Source organism: Hippocampus comes, unplaced genomic scaffold (assembly GCF_001891065.2).
Source record: "Hippocampus comes isolate QL1 unplaced genomic scaffold, H_comes_QL1_v1.1 scaffold150, whole genome shotgun sequence".
Lineage (NCBI taxonomy): Eukaryota > Metazoa > Chordata > Actinopteri > Syngnathiformes > Syngnathidae > Hippocampus > Hippocampus comes.
The window spans coordinates 668,103-688,306 of record NW_017805496.1 but is presented as its reverse complement, the minus strand read 5'-3'; the positions used below and the strand labels follow the sequence as shown (position 1 = coordinate 688,306).

Genomic DNA, 20,204 nt, shown 5'->3' with positions numbered 1-20,204 from the left:
GCCTGACGTGTGTATTTTTGCCATTTTCAGAAGTGTGCGCTCTTTCTCCTCTGCTCGAGAACCCAGAGTGCAGGATTTATGTCCAACTTCAGCATATTGAGCACCCAGGGATCCTGCTGCGCTCCTCTGATAAACTCTTCCATCGTAATACGACCTGTGGATCAAAGTATAAGAAGAATTAATTCCAAATACTCTTATCTTGAAGGCCTCTCAAAGTTCTTTTGCGGTGTACCACGCTTACCATCCCCATCACTGTCAACAGCCTGCAGTATTCGGTCCACAGCGTCGTCGACTGTGAAATGGCACTCGTTGGTGTCCGCTTTTGTGCCTTTCTTGACACGATAAATGCTCTAGATGGAAACAAAGGCAACATGATATCCATCATATGAAGCGTACTTCCTGTCGAGGCGTCATGGGAGGCCGAAGCGAGTGGCCGGCTCCAACCTGCGATGGTCACCATTGAATCAAAGGAGCTGGTAGCCTTTGATACATTGCCTAAAATTATTTTACTGTAGAAATCCTGATTTTCAAAATCAAAGTCAAAAAATTGCAATCATTCGAGACAACATTTTCCAGGGAAGCCAACAGTCACATAGCAAGTAAACTGAAATACAGTAAATGGCAACAATTGTTGGAATGACGATGATGAAGTTGTTACCAACATGATTAAAAAACTTTGTGACCCCACCTCCCAAAAAAAAAAAAAAAAAAAACTGAATTTGAAGTTTTATGCTGTTACAGTACACTATATCTACAAAGAAGTCACTGTGCCTCGAACGTAATCTTACGTGGATTATTGACCGGAGCTCCTCCTTGTCAACAAAACCGTTGTTGTCTTTGTCATACACCTTGAACGACCAGCGCAGTTTATGCTCCATGTCTCCCCGAAAAACCAGATTCAAGGCTGCTACAAACTCGAGGAAATCTATTGTGTTATCCTGAAAGGGAAGATGGATTAAAATCTGTGATGTTAATGTGGTATTTTTGGGACACGGATTAAAATGTGTATGCTGTATGAATTTAAAAAGATCTTACCCCGTTTGTGTCAAAAGCTCGAAACATGTTCTCCGCATAATCCGAAGCCTCACCCGTTGGATCCACGCCAAAGAAACGCTTGAATTCATGCAGAAAAAGTAGTCCACTCGGGCATTCTGTGACAAATTTTTTATACATATCCTGAAGCGCTTTGACATCGATTTCTTCTGTGTTCTCCGTTTGCTGCGTCTGTCCCATGGTTTGTGTTTTAGTTCTTTTATGCCGTTGGGATGACCTCCATTCTCGAGCGTCCCGACTACAAGTGGGCATCTTATTGACTCTGACGTCCCGTAAAACCCGTGGAATCCCATTGAGCCAGTTTACATTTGAGACAGGTGATTAGTTAGGTCTGGGGATTAAAATGGGATTACCTGGTTGGGGTTTCCTTTCAGTGGGTTTGCCTCGGAGCTAAACGTGGAGGTGGAAGCATGTTCAGCCAAGACTTTTGCTTCATGTCGGCATGAAAATTAGTTGACGGCTGTTGCTCAACGTCAAAACATTGTCGTGGTTATGAGATCGAGTTCCTCTCTATATGTACCTGTCCGGCATGTTTTTTAATCACAATTGCTGTGGCCCGGTATTAAAAAAAAAAAAAAGCTAAGAGCGTAAGACGCTCAAGGCCGTGCTCATTTTGGAATTGGTATATCAATCTCTTTTAATTAGATTGCACTGGGCAAGGGAGACAAATCCTTCAAGAGATGTGCATTGAGATGATCTCCAGGTAGGTCAAATGTAAATAAAGGGTAACACTCGGCAATCGTATTTTGAAAAGCACGCGTGTTTTTGCGGCAGATGAATCCATGTCTGCGCTGACTCAAAAGGTTTCACAGTAGCCCATCAGTTAATTTGGTTCTAGTCTAATCACCGGTACGTCTAATTCATCTTTTAGGAGTTAGAATTTTTGGAATGCTTTTAATCTGTCAAAGAAATGTGGCAATTGGAGGTGAATATGGAAAATTATTCATTATTTTCAAAAATGTGAACGACAGTATTTTGGGAATGGGAATGAGCTGAACATTCTGAAGTCGGAACTGTTTGAATCGGTTCAGAAATGTGGTTGTGCTCTTCTCGCTAAGACATCTGCGCTGAGTTTGAGGTAGAGAGTAAGCGAAACCGAGTGGATGATACGATTCGTCCTGTGGTCAGTTGTAGCTTTTCGGGGGGGTTCAGTACTACTTTTTTTCAGACCAATACCATTATAAGTAATCACACTTCAAGTACTCACCGATACAGAATACCGATACCGCTTGTACTTTTGATATATAAAATTTCATTGACTGTTACACATTGATGAAAAATTGCGAACACAGACTTTTCTTTCAGACGCAGAGGATGATTCGACGATGTGTCACATACTGACGCCTTACCAACTATTGCCAAAGAGGATTTACTCAATGTCGATTTTTTATTTATTTATTTTTTTGCCTTGGTATCCACAGCCTCCTCGAGTACCCAAGACTTTAAAATCAGGCGTGCATCGTTGCATGTCCATACAATCCCAAATATTGACGAAATTGTTTTGATATTTTCAGAGATTGGTGGGGATTGGTTCTCGTTTTCTAACAGTAGGCCACGGTAAGTTTTTTTTACCCGCATATTAAACATTTTAGACTGCCCGCAGGAGCCTCTCCTGTATCATGGAGAGTAAACATATATTAATTAAAATTATTTTCACTTTTGAGTGTCTTGTACGTGTTTTATATTTTCTTCATGAATCCAACCATGATTTTCACAGTGAAAATTGCTCAAAGTGCGATTTCCCTCCAGATGGATTGTCAAATCAAGAGTGGCAGCCAGCGTCCAGCCTCACCTCTGTTGCAGAGAACAATAGCACTATCTATTGGTAGAATTACTGTATTACAACACAAGAGGCTTTCGGCACAGTGAGGGTATGGCAGGTGCAGCTTCATGCATTGGGACTGTTATTCTTCAGGTCGAGCTGGGGCTTACAAGACATTTCCAGATACCAGTCAGTGGTAGCGCAAAACCGTCATGCTTTTGTTAGACAGCAAAATATGTCAGGAAAAGCCAACTAAACCATCTGAAATTCATTTTGGGTTAATCCAAGGCACTTTAAATGGTGGCAGTTGTGTGGTGACCCCCATTTAACATGCATTTGAATATGATTGATTCTGAACCAAGTTAGAGTATAGGAGCTTCTGCACAGTTGTGCAACCACATTATCCATCCATCCATTTTCCAATCCGCTTATCCTCACAAGGGTCGCGGGTGTGCTGGAGCCTATCCCAGCTGTCTTTGGGCAGGAGGTGGGGGACACCCTGAACCAGTTGCCAGCCAATCAGAGGGCACACATTGACGAACAACTATCCGCCCTCACATCCACACCTGCGGACAATTTAGAGTGTTCCATTAGCCTCCAATGCATGTTTTTGGAATGTGGGAGGAAACGGGAGTACCCGGAGAAAACCCATAAAGCCACAGGGAGAACATGCAAACTCCAGTGAGAGGAAGGCCAGAGCCAGAATCGAACCCTACGCTTCCGTACGTGCTAAGCCGTCAACCGCCATTCCTCCAAACACGTTATCTCGGTTGTTTCATTTATTTCCCCTCTTTTAAAGATTTTTCCCCCACTGGAGTTGTACAGATTTTAATTGATTTATCTTGATGTGTTTTTTTTTTTAGATCGCAAAATCCGAGCATCTGAACACGGGTGTTTTGACTCATTTTTTCTGACTACTATACGTGACGCAGATGTGCTGTTACATTGCATCTTTGTTGGTGTCTGTCATTATGGTGGGACAGTGGTCGTATAAAGAAGTGGTTCAAATCAAGTCAGTCCAAATTGAAGGCCCAAGTCACCGTCAAAAAGAACTTACAATCTTGTAAAGATGGGAGAACGTCACTTGAGACCAAGTCGTCCGTTCCAAACGTCTTGACACCAAAGCGTTTACATCATCTCAGCGCTGCCCTTGCGATGTACTTGCATTGTCGTGCACTCGCCGCATAATCCCGTCTTCCTGCGGCCCTGGTGATTAACACGGCATCCTAAAATAATGCCCTCAGATGGTTTGCGCCACGTCAGCAGACTTAATTGTTGATCTTAAATCACCGCCGCGTTCAGTGAGTCTGTGAGAAACGGATCATCTCCCTGCTGAGTCCACAGTTTACCTGATGGATTGTGCTGCTTCAGATGCGATTGGATAGATCGGCCCCGATGGAGCGTCTCAGCAGTCTAAATATTGTGAGCCAAAAGCTGTGAGGGGAGGGGGCGGGGGATTGACCTTGACACCGCGTGCACCATATTTCAAACTGATGATGGAGAATTTTTGTGTTGCGTTTACTCTTGTCGATCCCGCCGCTCTGCTGTCATTTTCATTTCTTCTGCACGACTAACTTCCATGAATGCCGGGATGAAAAATGAATTGACCCCTTTTATATTACTCTTGAATATTGATTTGTAACAGCGGCATTGAGAGTGAAAAGTACCCGATCGTTTTCGCCTTTGAGGATACGACAGTTTAGTCAATCGCCTTCATGTTCCCTTCGACAGCACCCACCTGATTATACAAGTTGACATATTATGTATTTTCTTTTAGATTTTATTCAAAACGGTTCCCAGTGGTCCGTGACATACTTTCTCCACAATACCCAAAAGACAATCCCTGTTTTCCAGTCACCGTTTTGCCAAGTGACCATTATGTTTTCCCCGTTCCCCTTAAAGCTCACGTACATACCCACGCCTACATACTGTATTTGTGATTCCCAATTCACAAATTCGACTATTCGCATTTTGTTCCGTACAACCTATCCTCAGCTATTTGTGGAAAAACTTACCTATTTGCTGTTTTATGCTCATTCTGTCATGCTCTAAGAAGCCACAAGATGATGCCAAAGGATTATTAAGATCTTTTATAGACATTTTGTCTCAGGTAGTTGGAGTCCCTCTACAAACAAGAGCCGACCTAACAAAGCCATGCAGACCGAGAAATTCTCCCAACATGTCAGGGACAAACTTGTTGAGAAGTACAAGTCAGGGAGAACCATCCCTTCCAGCTCATGGGCTTTATGGGAGATTTGGCAGACGAAAGTTGTTGCTTTCCACGAAAAAAATAAGAAAGCCCGTTTTGAGTTTGCAAAAAGACCCGTGGGAGAAACTCCGAAAATGTATAAGAGGAAGGTGCTTTGGTCAGACGAGACAAAAATCGATCTTTTCGACCATCAAAGAAACATGGCAGTGGATGGCAGCATCATGCTGTGGGGACATCACTGACAAACTAGTCCAGGTGGTTGATGCGAAATACAGTGAGATTCTTGAGCAAAATCTGCTCCAGACTCCCAATTCATTTGAAATACGGGTTTCCAGGGGCTTTTTTTTTTGTGTGTGAACAAAACGTGCTCTTGATTGGTCTAAACTTGTACAAGAATGGATCGCGACTTTTCAACAATAGGAAAAATGCGGGTCCCAGGATGACAACAGTTGAGAACCACTTGGTTCTCATGACGTGATGCAAGGTGTTCCTAATGAATGGTCCAGCCGTTCTTCTTCCACGTATCCGTGAATATCGACAGAAGGCCCATGTAGCGCTGTGTGGTCTTGTCAGGTGAACTTACTCGGCGATGAAGATGACGGCGATGACGATGGAGAGCAGAAGGAGGAGGAGGAGGCACAGGCGCTGAGCACGTGTCGACGGGGGGGCGGGGGAGGGGGCGGAGCATCGTCATCCTTTGGCCGCCTGGACGACGCATAGGATGCGGCTCGGACCCGGCCTGACCCAGTCGCTACCGGTCTCTGCGGATGGCGATGTTGTAACATTGCGGATGCGGGGAGTCGACCGTTAGACGGCGTCGCTGACAGCGAACCGGGGACGCGCGTGATGCCGAGCGGTCCAAATCGCCGCCTCTAGCCCGGGGGAGAGGGGAAGAGCTCCTCGCTCGTCTTTCGCCGCCTCGCTGTGTTGCGTGTGAGGTGCGCGGGGCGCCGGATGATCGCCGGCCGGACACGCTGACATTCCCATCTGCGGCCGCGAGGAGCCTGAGGCGGGCTGCCTTGCAGAGATGCAGGTGAAAAATCAGATGTGCGGCGAGCGCATCAGCGGCGGCGGCGACGATGACCCGGAGCAGGACGACGTCAGTCAGAAGAAGATCTCGTGCTTTTCCAACATCAAGATCTTCCTGGTGTCGGAATGCGCGCTCATGCTGGCGCAGGGTACCGTGGGCGCCTATCTGGTGAGTGCATGACTCCCCTTCTTCATCCTCCTCGTCATCATCAGATCCATTGGCTGTGTTATGTGCGCGTCCTTCAAAAGCGCAGACAAGGCCGCGCAATAAGAATGAGCAGCAAACGGGCAGACGAGGCCTTTGCAGCAGCCGCGTCGTAGCTTCTCCACGTTGTTGTTGTTTCCGAACGGCGCCTTGCAACGAGCTTCCCAACCTGCCTAGTGCATGCAGGATGTCACCGGTATACAGTAGATGACTGCGGGTCCTTAAAGTCTGGACGCAGTCAACATTTTCACTTTATGGCACGTACCAACCCTGGCATGTTGTTTTCATGATAGACTTTTATTCAATGGTGAGAATCATTATTTGTGTAGATGTGACCTGGGGATTGGCTGGGGACCAATCCAGGTTGTACCACACCTCTCATCTAAAACTGGGCTTTGATAGGCTCCAGAATCTCCCAATCTGATGAGGATAAGCACTATATGAAATGGATAAGGGACATTTTGTGCCTTTGCTGTACCTAACATGTAAACGACAACATGACGTCTTTGCTTTTCATGTATCATTTTGCAAGACGAATTTTGTTTATGATTCAATGACATTCAAGAGACTGTTTGTCTGTGGTGCCGTCATGAATAATCTGTGGTTTTCTTATCATATACACATAGCATCATATATACACCGTCTGATGAATGATTTATTAAATAAAGTAGGTTTTTGTGGGTCGGGGTGGACTTTTTCCCTCATTTTCCACGGATTGATGTTCATCAGTGTTTTGAGAAGAATTTTTATGGTTTAATAGTTATGATTTACTCCCAATGCTTATCAATGGCCGTCATTTATAAGCGAATTTTGGCTATTCGTGGAACAGGCTGGTCCCAGTCGTCCACGAATAGCAGGGTGTCGACTGTACAATAAATACATTGGTCCACCTTCGGATCAGTTATCGGTGACCATCCTTTTTCTTTTTTTAAACTCAGTGATCAGATCCAAAATCCTAATCATGTAAAACCAAATCGTGAACCCTCACAACCGTTGGTTGTTTGGAACCAAACCCTACAGAGACCCGCAAAAAAGTTTGCATTCCCTTGCAAAGTTTTGCGTTCTCTTGCAAAGTTTGCGAGATAACGCAAACTTTTTTTTTTTTGCAAACTATGAAAAATGAATAGCTTTTAGTTTATTTGCGCAGGACTGCAAGGTGTGCATGTTGCTGTAAAAATATTAGTGACTACTTTCCTTTTCTTTGACCCATTTGATTCAATATTCAACTCAGTAGTACACATAATGCACTCATTTATTTTATGAAAATATTGCAAAGGGCTCTTTCTTCTTGTTACTGCTCTCCTTTTTGGCATTTACTGTACCTTACCTGAAACAGTGTCAGCTTTAAAAATGCCCCTCCCACACAATGCAATCACGTGTATACGTATTGATTCAAAACTAATAAACATTTCAGAAAATAAAATATATAAGCATAAAAAAGTATATTAGCACCATGATAGGTCGGAGAGGATCGTTTTGACATTTTGGTTTGGGGGGGGGGGGGATGCCGTGAAAATGTTTCTCATTGCTGACCAGCACCACATATCGAAGAGGGATGAATGGACTTGTCTTGTGCAGATTCAAAACTGAATATCGGCCTACCGGTACATGCGTTTAAATCCGGGAGGTCTCTTTACGGTCAAAGGCTTGTGTAATTGGCTGCGTCCCGCGTTTGGCGTCGTGTTTGCTTCTTCCCTTTGTCCACTTGAGTGCAATCAGTGCAATGCATTACTCAGCCACATGAAGCCGGGAAAGAGAAATGATTGATGATTCCCGTGTTGTGTGTGTGTGTGTGTGTGTGTGTGTGTGTGTGTGTGTGTGTGTGTGTGTGTGTGTGTGTGTGCTTGCGCGTGCGCGTGCGCGTGCGTGTGCGTGTGTGTGTGTGTGTGTGTACACGCTGCATCCTTTGCCAGGGTTTTGTTTTTGTCTCTCCGCCCATTTAGCTTTGAGCAGTTTTTAAACGATTTGGAAACTTTTGTTACAGCAGTCCAACACAGGTAGGTAGGTAAGCGCCAGACCTCCCTCGACCCCCCCCCCCCCAAAAAAACTGGGTTTTTTTTGCATGCTGGCATTGGCTCAGGAAGCACACTTACTTTGGGAAATGGAAACACTGTGTCCGTTTTGAATGTCAATTCAAAATCCATTATCATTTTGCAGCCAAATTCGTCCTTGAACGTTGCCAGAATTAAAAGTGCACTTCTCTTGTTCATTTTCCCCAAACTATTTATCTTTTTTTTTTAATGCTGCCTGTTTGTTTTCTGTCTGTCTTTCAAGGGCAGATGATTGTGTTTGTTGCTGTTGTTTCGTTCCTTCATTTTCTAAACATTTGGAATGTCTGAAGGTCATGGCCGAACAGCAGCAAGACCCCATTGCAACTTGGTTTTGAGCGGACTAAAAGAGGACTGTTTTTACAATTAAAAAAAAAAAAACAACAACATGAAGTTGATGAAGTGATGTGAGCGAGTCCACATGACAAGGAAAAAAAATTGCCCATGTACTCTTTCTGTTTGTATAATGTGTGGAGAACAATAAATACGACTCAAGTGAAGTGCCGATACTTGAAAATCTGCAGTACCGACAGTAAGCACAGCAATGAAATGTTTGGGCTTTGTTACTTGTCACCAATTCTCTCAAGTCATTCGGCACAGCAGCGGCTCTTCCTGCTAACTCAACAGCTGGTCTTCTCTTTGTGCATTTTCTTGCCAGGTGAGCGTCCTGACCACGTTGGAGAGGCGCTTCAACCTACAAAGTGCCGACGTGGGCGTCATCGCCAGCAGCTTTGAAATCGGGAACCTGGCCCTCATCCTTTTCGTCAGCTACTTCGGCGCCAAAGCTCACCGGCCGCGGTTGATTGGCTGCGGCGGTATCGTCATGGCGCTGGGGGCGCTTCTGTCCGCCTTGCCCGAATTCCTCACCCACCAGTACGAGTACGACGCCGGCGACTCGTGGCACGCGGAGGACGGCCGCGACGTGTGCTCCAACAGTTCACGCTCAGACAACAACGACTCGGCCTATAAGTGCGGCGACCGGGCCAACACCAACATGATGTACCTGCTGCTGATCGGCGCCCAGGTGCTCCTTGGCATAGGTGCCACCCCTGTCCAGCCTTTGGGGGTGTCCTACATTGATGACCACGTCCACAGGAAGGACTCCTCTCTGTATATAGGTAAGCGACGCCGGAGGTAGGAGCAGTGGCTGACTTTGGCTTTTATCCTTGGGTCATTGGGTGGACAATCCGGTATTTTATCCACTTAATTCCAAAAAGAAGGTGTGCGCGCATGCGCGCACACACACACACACACACACACACACACACACACACACACACACACGCTCCATCCTGTCTGCCAAAGTTGCTAAGGCAACAGTGCAGAGGCAGACAGCGTGTGAGGATGCTCATGTTCCTCTTCATCTTGGAGGGACTGAATCACTCTGAGACCAAAGAGAAAGGAAATGAAATAAAAGCCACGTGTAATGGTGCAGATCTCCTTTGACTTCAGTGTTTCCCAACCTTTGCTGAGCCGAGTCACCCATTTTACATAGAAAAAATATATAAATCCCACGAAACATCAGCAGCAAAAGTACACGAACATACATACACACACACACACACACACACACACACACACACACACACACACACACACACACACACACACACACACAGTGCAGAAGTGCAGGGCCCAATTTTCGGCTCTGGCCTTCCTGTGTGGAGTTTGCATGTTCTCCCCGTGCCCCTGCGTGGGTTTTCTCCGGGTACTCCAGTTTCCTCCCACATTCCAAAAACATGCATGGTAGATAAATTGAACAATCTAAATTGTCCCGAGGTGTGAGTGCGAGCGTGAATGGTTGTTCGTCTTTGTGCGCCCTGCGATTGGCTAGCAACCGTTTCAGGCTGTCCCCCGCCTTCTGGCCAAAGACGGCTGGGATAGGATCCAGCCCCCCCTCTCGCGACCCTTGTGAGGATAAAGCGGTTCAGAAAATGGATGGATGGATGGACAGACAATGGCTCATTTGATGCCCGGCGTTGTTGTTTTGCAGATCTCTGAGCGCCAAGTCACGCCTGGCGTGTAAGCGAACCCTCTGAATAATGCAGTGTGACACAGAAGCAGTTAGGAGTTGTTTAGCAAACACGGCAGCCCACCATTAAATATTAAGCACCAACACTTGGTGCCGAGAAGCGAAGGCTGCCTGCGGGCGCCCGGCCGATCGATAGCCGCCTCCGAGTGCGATCGAGTCCACTGGGAGCACTCCGGCAACTACTTAGTACTTAGCGATTGACCGAGGGGAGCTGGCCCACAATGCACCTGTGTCGCCTCGGTGTCTGTGTCTCCTTATTAAGGTCAACCAGTCACATCCATAAATCGTTTCATTTTGTTTCTATCTCCAGTCATGTTCTCATTAGCTCCGATGCGCCAAGGTGAAATACAAACGTTGGGACACATTTCTTTTCCTCCTTGTTTCCTTCAGTGCTTTCAAGCTCCCCCATACACTCCTTCCTCCCTTCTACCCCGAGTTCCTCCCTTCTTTCTTACCTTCTTTTCATATAACCTTCATTCCTTCCTTCAGTCTTTTATCTTTTTTTTTGCGTGCTTTCTTGTTTAGTTCCTCTTTTCTTTCCTTCCTACCTTCATTCCTTCCTTCTTTCTTTCCTTCCTTCCTGTTTCACTACCTCACAGCCTTCCTTGAATCTTTGCATCCTACTCCTCCTCCTTCCCCTTCCTTTGTGTATGCCTACTCTGTACTGAATGTTGTTTTCATTCTGTTTGGCCTTAGTGAGTTCTCAAAGAGTGGATATTCGTACCGGTATCGGTCGGGAGGGGGAAAAAAAAACATCCCAAGTCCTTGCTTTTGGCACGATGTCATGCTCATAAATATCAGTCCAGATGAAAAAAAACTTTTGAGAATATCTGTAGAAACTTAAGGAGAATAACAAATTCGGTAAAGATTTGCTTCCAGATAATTAAAAAAAAGTGGGGGGAAAATAGCCATTTTTGCAGAAACATGAACTAATCACACTTATCTGCACTCTTCCCCGCCCGCTTGGCTTTTGAGGATGGATGAGCACGACTCGAGCATCCACATTGCAGACGCATACGAAAGAGGCTCGGAAAAAATTGGAATTGGAATGTTCACATTGCATGACAAAAATCTGAAAACTGTCACTTAGGGTATAAGCAAAACAAAAAGAATAATAATAATCTGAATCGAGCTGCCATAAACATAGCCTAAGAGGCACTTTGACGATTAGAGCATGTACATTTCTTAATATGATATTCATACAGTGTCTTTTCTAAGGCTCAGATAATAACTCCGATCAAAATGGGTGACCGCAGTTGAGAAGCAGTGCAATAGAGGATGCCAAGCCACAATGGACTTGTTTGGAGGGGCAAAAGAAAAGCCACAGCATCTCTCTCTCTCTCCTCTTTCCCGGCCGTAATGCGTGTAATGAAGCGCTGCGAGACCACTGCAGCAAAATGTTTGCACTGCGCTGGAGGAAGCGGCGGACACTGACTCAGCACTCGATCCGGGCTCGCCTTTTCATTGGTGCACCTTTGCCGCCCTGCCTCCGAATGCTGCCGTGTGAAATGATGACTGCGACCTCATCCCTCTCTGTGGCTTTCATTACACAACGCGACCAACTGGCCAGCACCTTTGTTCCCCTCTTCATTCCATAATACCATCAATATGTCATACGCAGCGTTTCTTCCACAGTGGCCTCCTCTTTTCAACTCTGCACCCCCATTATTCGCACCGTGCGGAGATGTCATTTGCTCTTTTTTTTTCCTTTCTTTTTCACTTTCAGCTTAAAATAGTTGGCAGATATTTTTGGAACATCTCTGTGACGTGCTTTCGTCGACCACTTCAAATGAGCGATCGAATAAGTGCGGCTTATCAAAAGCTTACGCTGGTAGCCAAAGCTAATCTCTCCATCCAACAAAACTCAATGCAGCTCGGCTTACATTTTGATTTCGCTGTCGTGTTTCACCCCACTTGCACCTCAAATGCATTGATACAGTTGCAATAATTATGTATCTGTTTTTTTTGGGGGGGGGGATTTCTATAAAAATGGAGGAGCATGGAAAATGCAAGATCATTATTTCATCTTCTCTCACTGTGCACAATGTATCATACAATGATATAGTACAATACATCACAATATACATCTTTAGTCCCACTTGCAGTTTCCAGTAACCTGCAAGATGATTAGCAAACACTTTCATTCGATCACGTGATTTTTGTCTTTTCATTTTTTTCTATTGAACTGTTCCTATATCATCAAAGTTAGTGAAGATGTTCCTCCCTGCTGTCATTTGTCCTTTTCGAATCTCTCTCATCACCAAGCTCGGGGGGCTCCTCTTTGTTTGGTGACCTTCCCCCTCTCTTATTTATTCAAGTGGACAATCTGTCATGCTGCCACCTGCAAATGTCTGACCACCACTACAACAAAACAAGCCAGAAGTCAGCCATCATTAGATCCTACCACTGAGCTCAGCTACGCACCAGGAAAACCGCACTGATTAAATTAGGTCATAATAAAACAAGAATGATAAACTGTACAGATGACGTGAGTCATTGTTGATTCATTTTAAATAGCTGAACTAATCCTGGTTACAGTGTCACCACCTTGTTGCCGGGCAGAATTCACAGTACCGGTACTGTATAATAACTGCTCCATAGACCAATAAAAAAAATGAACAAGCCTTGATGAATTCAAGTATGGAATATAAATGAAAGAATTCCCTTTTTTCCTGTCACGTTTTCAACACGTTGTTGCCTGGCAGAATTCATAGGGCTCGATTTGATTTGCCCGATATTTCAGTTATAAATGAAAGAATTCCCTTTTTTCCTGTCACGTTGTCAACACCTTGTTGCCTGGCAGAATTCATAGGGCTCGATCTGATTTGCCCGATATTTCAGTTAACCCCAAAAAAGTCAGAGTTTGTAAGGCTCAATCCGAGCTCTCCCGTAAGGCCGATTTTAAATTTATCATATAGATTAGCTGGCAGGATCAGGAAATCAAAACAGTCGCTAATCAAAACAGCAGCACAGACCGAAGCATAAAAACAGCCCTTTAACATGTTGTTTAGGGGGTCCTTGTTGCCAGGCAGACTTCATAGGGCTTGATCTGATTTGCCCTATATTTCAGTTTTACCCCCAAAAAGTCATATGTGCCCTGTACTACAACACACACACACACACACACACACACACACACACACACACACACACACACACACACACACACACTCAGACGTGAGACTGATCTCAAAACTGTTTGTGAAACAGTTGAATTCGTATTAAATATTCAGTAAAATGCATGCTGGCCAGAGGCAGAAAACATAGGGCAGATCAAATTCTGATCTATCTTTTTGGAAACTGTGTTTGTTATTTGGCCAGATAGCAATGTTGATTTGTAGTGTTGCTTCCTTCTAATGTGTTTTCCAATGTCCTCATAAAGGCCCGCCTTTATTCTTCCGGTATCATATTACACTGATTGCCTCTCCCATCTGCCGATGTTGCGGCAACATCAATAAGTGATTTACGCCGATGCCAGAGTGCTCATTACAAGTTTTATAGTGCTGTGCGGCTGGATTAGAAGAGACGTTTAATACGTTGAATGGGTGATTTAATTGTGTACATTTGGCTGAATATTGAAAACGGCAACATGAACCCATCACACAGTTCATATTTGTGTCAGTTACCTTATTGCCTTTATTTATTGCAATCATTTATTTATTTATTTATTTTTATCAAAGTTGGGAGATGAAATTGTGTTTCTTTATTCATTTTTTTTAATCCGTCCCATTAAATAATTGTTTCATTGATTTAATTGTAAATATTATAATAGCGAAAGGATTGATTAGTTCATTATATTGAAATTAAATATAAACGGTTTTTTTTCCTCTGAGAAGCAATGGTTTTGGAAGTATGGCAAAAGACAATACATGTGCATCATAACTGATTTTTTTTTTTCATCTACAAATGGCCTGGTCCATCTGTCTGCTTCAAAAATCAAAAGTGGCCCAAAGATTTGGTGGTGCCGGTGTACCTAATTATTGTCTGCTTGCTTGCTGTGTACGAGCAATCACTTTCGTGGGCCCTGCACTGCGGTCAGACAAGTTGAAACTTGAGACAAGTTGCTGCTTGATTATTTATGATGGTGCAGACTTATCAATAAATAATTGAGCTGCACATTACACACAGTTCAAACACATCCATCTCAACAAGAGACATGATACGGTCTTGAAAATCTCAAAGGTCAAAATGGTAACACAAGATACATTCATACTGTTTTACAAATGATCAGGTAGTGAATACGAAAGCAGACAATTCATCTAATTAGAGTTGTAGCTATTAAATATCATGTAATTATGTCACATTACAGAAGTATCAATATGTGGTAGGTAGGGGGTGTATAGAAGATTAAGTATTGTGTAAATATGGTAGATTGGTGATGTAAATGTGGTACGTTAAAAGTTTCCATCAATTTTGATGTCAACAATTGTACATTCGTGATGTATAGACATTATACATGACGTCAGTATGGTACATTAGAGCTGCATTCATGTGAATATTGTACATTAGCAGTGTAAAGACATTAACTGTTATGTAAAAAAATGTTCACAAAGGGTATATGGACATATAATATGTGGATATGTAAAACGCCAAAGGTTCATTAGCTCATCCCAAATAATGTACAGTATATTGATGCGTTATCACTGTGTGGATTTGAAGGCGGGCTCCATTTTACGTCATTCAAGCAGAGCCTTGGTTGAGTGGCGCCATCTGCTGTACAGTGAGCTGAATACACTCTGATTTGTTTTCCGGCTGTCGTTGTCTTGCAGGTATTTTATTCTCCACCTTAGTGTTTGGGCCCGCGTGTGGCTTCATCTTAGGTTCCGTCTGTACCAAAGTCTACGTTGATGCCGTCTTCATCGACACCAGTGAGTTTGTTTGTTTGTTTTTTTTCAAGTCAATATTGAACACAATTGTGGCTGACCGGTTAGCACATCCGGTACAGAGAATGGATGGATGGACGGAAATGTGTAAAAAAAAAAAAAAAAAGTTAGTTTGACCCACAGCACTGTAAGACTACAGCCATAAAAAGACTCTATGAATGATATCCTCAATACAGTATAATAAAGTGACATGGTCCTCATGCCCCATCCAGGTAAACTGGACATTACCCCAGAAGACCCTCGGTGGATTGGGGCTTGGTGGGGGGGCTTCCTCCTGTGCGGTGCCTTACTCTTCCTGTCGGCCCTCTTCATGTTCGGCTTCCCTCAGGCACTGGATGAGCAGGGCCTGGACGGTGGGGGGGAGAGCGAGCAGGCCATGCTGCCTTCTCCTCTCAGTCTGGACTTCCAGGACAAAGCGCGGGTTGGGATCCACGGCTTTGACTTGAACAGTGGACTCTCCGTATGCCAGCATCTCAGAGGTGCAGTACATACAAAGTACAGTATTTGATATATCATCTAAATATGCTATGTCAGCAATTAATAAAATCATGAAATATTTTGAATATTAAATATAAGGCTAATATAGTATATATGTATATATATATACATACATTAAATCTGGAAATATGCTGTATTAGGAAAATATTCATACTTTTTATTGACCCTTGTACAAAATGGGGGAACATTTTAGGATTTTGGGAAGGGGGGTCAAGAAAAATAAATCACGGTGTACCGTATGTTACATTAGAGGATGCAATATGGCACATTTGAGGTGCACATAGATTAAACGTGACGTATTCATGAAAACACATTGCTCATATCCTCCATTTTGAATTGTGTTTGTTTGCAGTGATCCCAAGGGTGACCAGGCACCTTTTGTCCAACCCGGTGTTCAGCTGCATCACGCTGGCTGCCTGCATGGAAATTGCTGTGGTCGCCGGTTTTGCCGCTTTCCTGGGCAAATACCTGGAGCAGCAGTTCAACCTCACCACCTCTTCGGCCAATCAGCTGCTAGGTAGGCGGGGCATTGGCCTCACCCGTTCTCACCCATTGTAACTTTCTGAGGTAAAACGTGGCGGTGGGGTGGTGCTTCCAGGCATGACGGCCATCCCGTGCGCCTGCCTGGGCATCTTCTTGGGCGGGCTGCTGGTTAAGAAGCTGAACCTTTCGGCCCTGGGCGCCGTGCGTATGGCCATGGGTGTCAACCTGGTGTCCACGGCCTGCTACGTCTCCTTTCTCTTCTTGGGCTGCGACACTGGCCCCGTCGCCGGGGTGACGGTCGCCTATGGTAACGAGTAAGTCAGGTCACAATCCCGTGTCTGTCAACATGGATGCTGCTTCGGGACATGCTATTAAAAGCACTCCTACTATACTATGATGACTACAACCAACAATGCCACTACCCGACTACTCCTAATACTAATACTGTACAACACTAATACTGCTTCTCCCAGTTTTCAACTCCCCTCCACTCCTTCTACAACTATACTTCTGCTATTACTACCACCACCACCATTACTACAACTACTGCTACCATACTACTTCTACTAATAGTAGTAGACTACACTACCACTGCTTTGAGTACTCAAACACACCACTCCCACTATTACTGTTCTTCTGCTAATTCTCCCATTACTTCCACCGCTACTATTACTACTTCTACTACACTGCTCCTACTTCTACTACACTACTACTGCTATTACTATTATTTCATCTACTACTACTTACTGCACTACCCCAACTAACATTACTATACTACTACCATTTGTACTTTAATGACTCCTGATTTTACTACCACTACCATTGACTATTTACAACTAGTTCTTACTACTACTATTAGCACTACTACTTACTACTAGAACTACGACTAACATTGCTGTACTACCACTACTTGTACTTTGACGACTACTACTATTGTTACTGCTACTAGTACTACTATTACTAGCACTACACCACTACATCACTGCCACTACGGTAACTACATTACTACTGCTATGACTAGTACTACTATTAGTATTACTGTTTTTACGAAAAACAGATAATGCTACAACAATTCCTACTACCATTACTGCACGACATACTTCTACCCTTAGGATGACTATTATTAATGTACTTATTCTAAAGAAGAGACACGATGTCGCATTTTGTCACGAATGTGTCTGAATGTACAATCTAGATTGCTGTGACATGTGTTGCAGGACGCTGCGGCACTGGCAGCGACCCGAGTCTCCTTGCATCAGCAGCTGCAACTGTTACACAGCCTCGGTGAGCCCCGTGTGCGGCTCCAACGCCGTCACCTACCTCTCTGCCTGCTTCGCCGGCTGCACCAAACCAGTGAGTGGGCACACACACACACACACACACACACACACACACACACACACACACACACACACACACACACACACGGAAACACAGGTGCTTACTGATGTTTTCACGCTTACACCTCATAACACAAATGAGAAATATAGTGAATAATGTTAAGTTACCTACTAGTCTGGAAGTGCCCCGTTGTTACATTTGTTAGGGTGGATGTGGTACTGACAGACACTTAACTGATTGAAAAAGTTTCATACCTAATGTGTCGATCGAGTTGGGATGTGATGGGGGCGGTAGAGTCTTCAATTGTGCAATCATAATAAAATTCTCGATTCATTTTATTTTAAGTGAATTGCTATTTTATCATTACCAAGGACACTTTTCTTCGGGTTTATGTTACATGCGCATGCACAATTTCTTTTTTTTTTTTTTTTTTTGGTGTATGATTTGACCTATCAACAAGCGAATGACCTGCACTCTGCACAAAATGGAGCCTTAACGGTCCCGCATGCTGTTAGAACCTGACAGGTTGCGCGTGCATATCGAGCAGCGTTGAGGAGGCGGTGGCTCTGCCAGGCAAGTGTCCGAGTCCAGGCTGCCAGCAGGCCTTCCTCACCTTCCTGTGTGTCATCTGCCTGTGCAGCATGATCGGCGCCATGGCCCAGACGCCCTCCGTCATTATCCTCATCAGGTCAGGACCGTGACCCTTCAACGACAAAGTGTATATACTGCTTTAATGCAGATCACAAGCATCAGCTCATGGCCAATCATTTGTAGAACTACTACTGCCGCTGCGACGACTACTACTTTGTTCTGTGCTATTACTTTGTTGATCTCTTGGCTTCTTTAGGACTGTGAGCCCCGACCTGAAGTCCTATGCCCTGGGGGTCCTCTTCCTGCTCCTGAGACTCATCGGTAAGGTGACACACAGCAACTCTCTCTTCACATATCACACCCCGGCACCTGCCATAAACTCACCACACTACTTCTACTACTATTATTTCACTGTGAAAAACACAACTTGTGTTTCTGGGGGCAAAAATAACACTTTAAGTTGGAACAACATAAAGTATGACACACATTTTGTGTTTACATACAAGACGTGCCTCGTTTTTAAAACATCGTTAGCTGCTCATGCTAAAGTCAATGTAATATCCCGTTGGAATGCTAAAGAGAAATTAGCATCGGCTTCGGAAGTGATATTCCTTCAGATAACTAATATTCACACACAAACATTGTGGAAACACATGCACATCGGTACTACTACACGACTCAAAGGCACAAATTCTTCCCAATTTGTGCAAAACGTTTTATATTGATAGAATTTGCTCGCAACTTCCTTCTGTTTTCATTCTAAACGTGTACTTCATCCATACACGGCACCACACTGCCCCTAAGAGGCCAACATGTGCAGGAACAGCCGGTAATTGTTTTTTTCATTTGCTATTGTTTGCATATACTGTACAGTACAGTACAGTACTCTAATTAGACTTTCTTACCAATTTATTTACTCGTGCTCCTTTGAAGTTATATTTAAAATTACGTTTTCAAGGATCCAAGAAATGTACGTTTCCTCTAAATTCAAGTATACAAAGATCCAAGGACTTTTTTTTTGTCCTACCAACACACATTTCCACATGACACGGCACGAAATACGATTGAGCCCCCAAGGCCCAAGTTAGATAGATAGATCGGACTTCCTGGGCTATCTATCAATCCGTCCATCCATCCATCCATCATGACTGTTATTCCAGATACCACTATTTTTAGATCTACTGCTGCTGACAATAATAATGCTATGGTCCCCGCTCCAGGCTTCATCCCACCGCCGCTGATCTTTGGCATGGGCATCGACTCGACATGCCTGTTCTGGAGCTCGGTGTGTGGCGAAAAGGGCGCCTGCCTGCTATACGACAACGTGGCCTACCGCCACCTGTACGTCAGCATCGCCATCGTGCTTAAGTCGTCGGCCTTCCTGCTCTACGCCACCACGTGGCAGTGTTTGAGGCGCAACTACAGGAAGTACATCAAAAGTAGCGAGGGCTACCTGACGCCCACCGAGCTCTTCTCCTCCAACATGACTCTGGACCGCCTGGGCAAAGAAGCAGCCCACTCGGATGCCGCCAGCCGGACCAAGTTCGTCTTCAACTTGGAGGACCAGGAGGTGTCCGACAACATGGAGTCGGTCTTGTAGTTGCAACAGTGACTCGCCTGGCAGTATTCTCCTCATCAAGAGCCTCATCTTCCTCTTCGCCGCACAGAAAGGTTGCACTAAAATCATTTTCATTTTTTACTGAAGGGTGGACATACTTGAAATTAATTTGAACTTATTTTTCAAACTTAGCAGCATTTATGTCAAGGGTAATAATGCCACTGTCCAATTAAAAGCATGTAGCTCCACATTTTTAGCTGCCAAAACAAAAAGGTTTTTTGGTTTGTCTGAAAGGAAAAAAAAAAAATCAACATATAGTTTGAGCTGAGGGGAAAAAAAAAGTTATTTTGTCTGAAAAAAAAAAAAATTTCTAGAGGTTAAAAAAACAAAATTGGTCTGAAACAAAACTTATTTTCGACAATTTGGAGACTCGTGTTTTTTTTTTTTAAATTGGACACCAATCATATTCATGTGAACATTACAAATAGGTTTAAAAACACCATTAGGCATAA

At 44.1% G+C, this 20,204-nt stretch overlaps 2 protein-coding genes across 2 annotated transcripts; one reads left to right on the top strand and one right to left on the bottom strand.

Annotated features, from left to right (window-relative positions):
• Positions 1-5: 5 nt before the first annotated feature.
• Positions 6-1,306, bottom strand: LOC109519664 (guanylyl cyclase-activating protein 2-like). The gene is made up of 4 exons (XM_019876335.1): positions 1,036-1,306; positions 789-938; positions 242-350; positions 6-154 (listed from the first exon to the last, which is right to left on the bottom strand). Exons 1-4 carry the CDS (start codon positions 1,303-1,305, stop codon positions 27-29), a joined length of 657 nt encoding a protein of 218 aa, XP_019731894.1. The 5' UTR covers position 1,306; the 3' UTR covers positions 6-26.
• A 4,363-nt stretch (positions 1,307-5,669) lies between these two features.
• On the top strand, positions 5,670-19,953 carry LOC109519649 (solute carrier organic anion transporter family member 3A1). The gene is made up of 10 exons (XM_019876318.1): positions 5,670-6,222; positions 8,965-9,424; positions 15,108-15,206; positions 15,434-15,700; positions 16,072-16,236; positions 16,318-16,516; positions 17,420-17,555; positions 18,059-18,231; positions 18,391-18,455; positions 19,355-19,953. Exons 1-10 carry the CDS (start codon positions 6,052-6,054, stop codon positions 19,732-19,734), a joined length of 2,115 nt encoding a protein of 704 aa, XP_019731877.1. The 5' UTR covers positions 5,670-6,051; the 3' UTR covers positions 19,735-19,953.
• Positions 19,954-20,204: the final 251 nt, after the last annotated feature.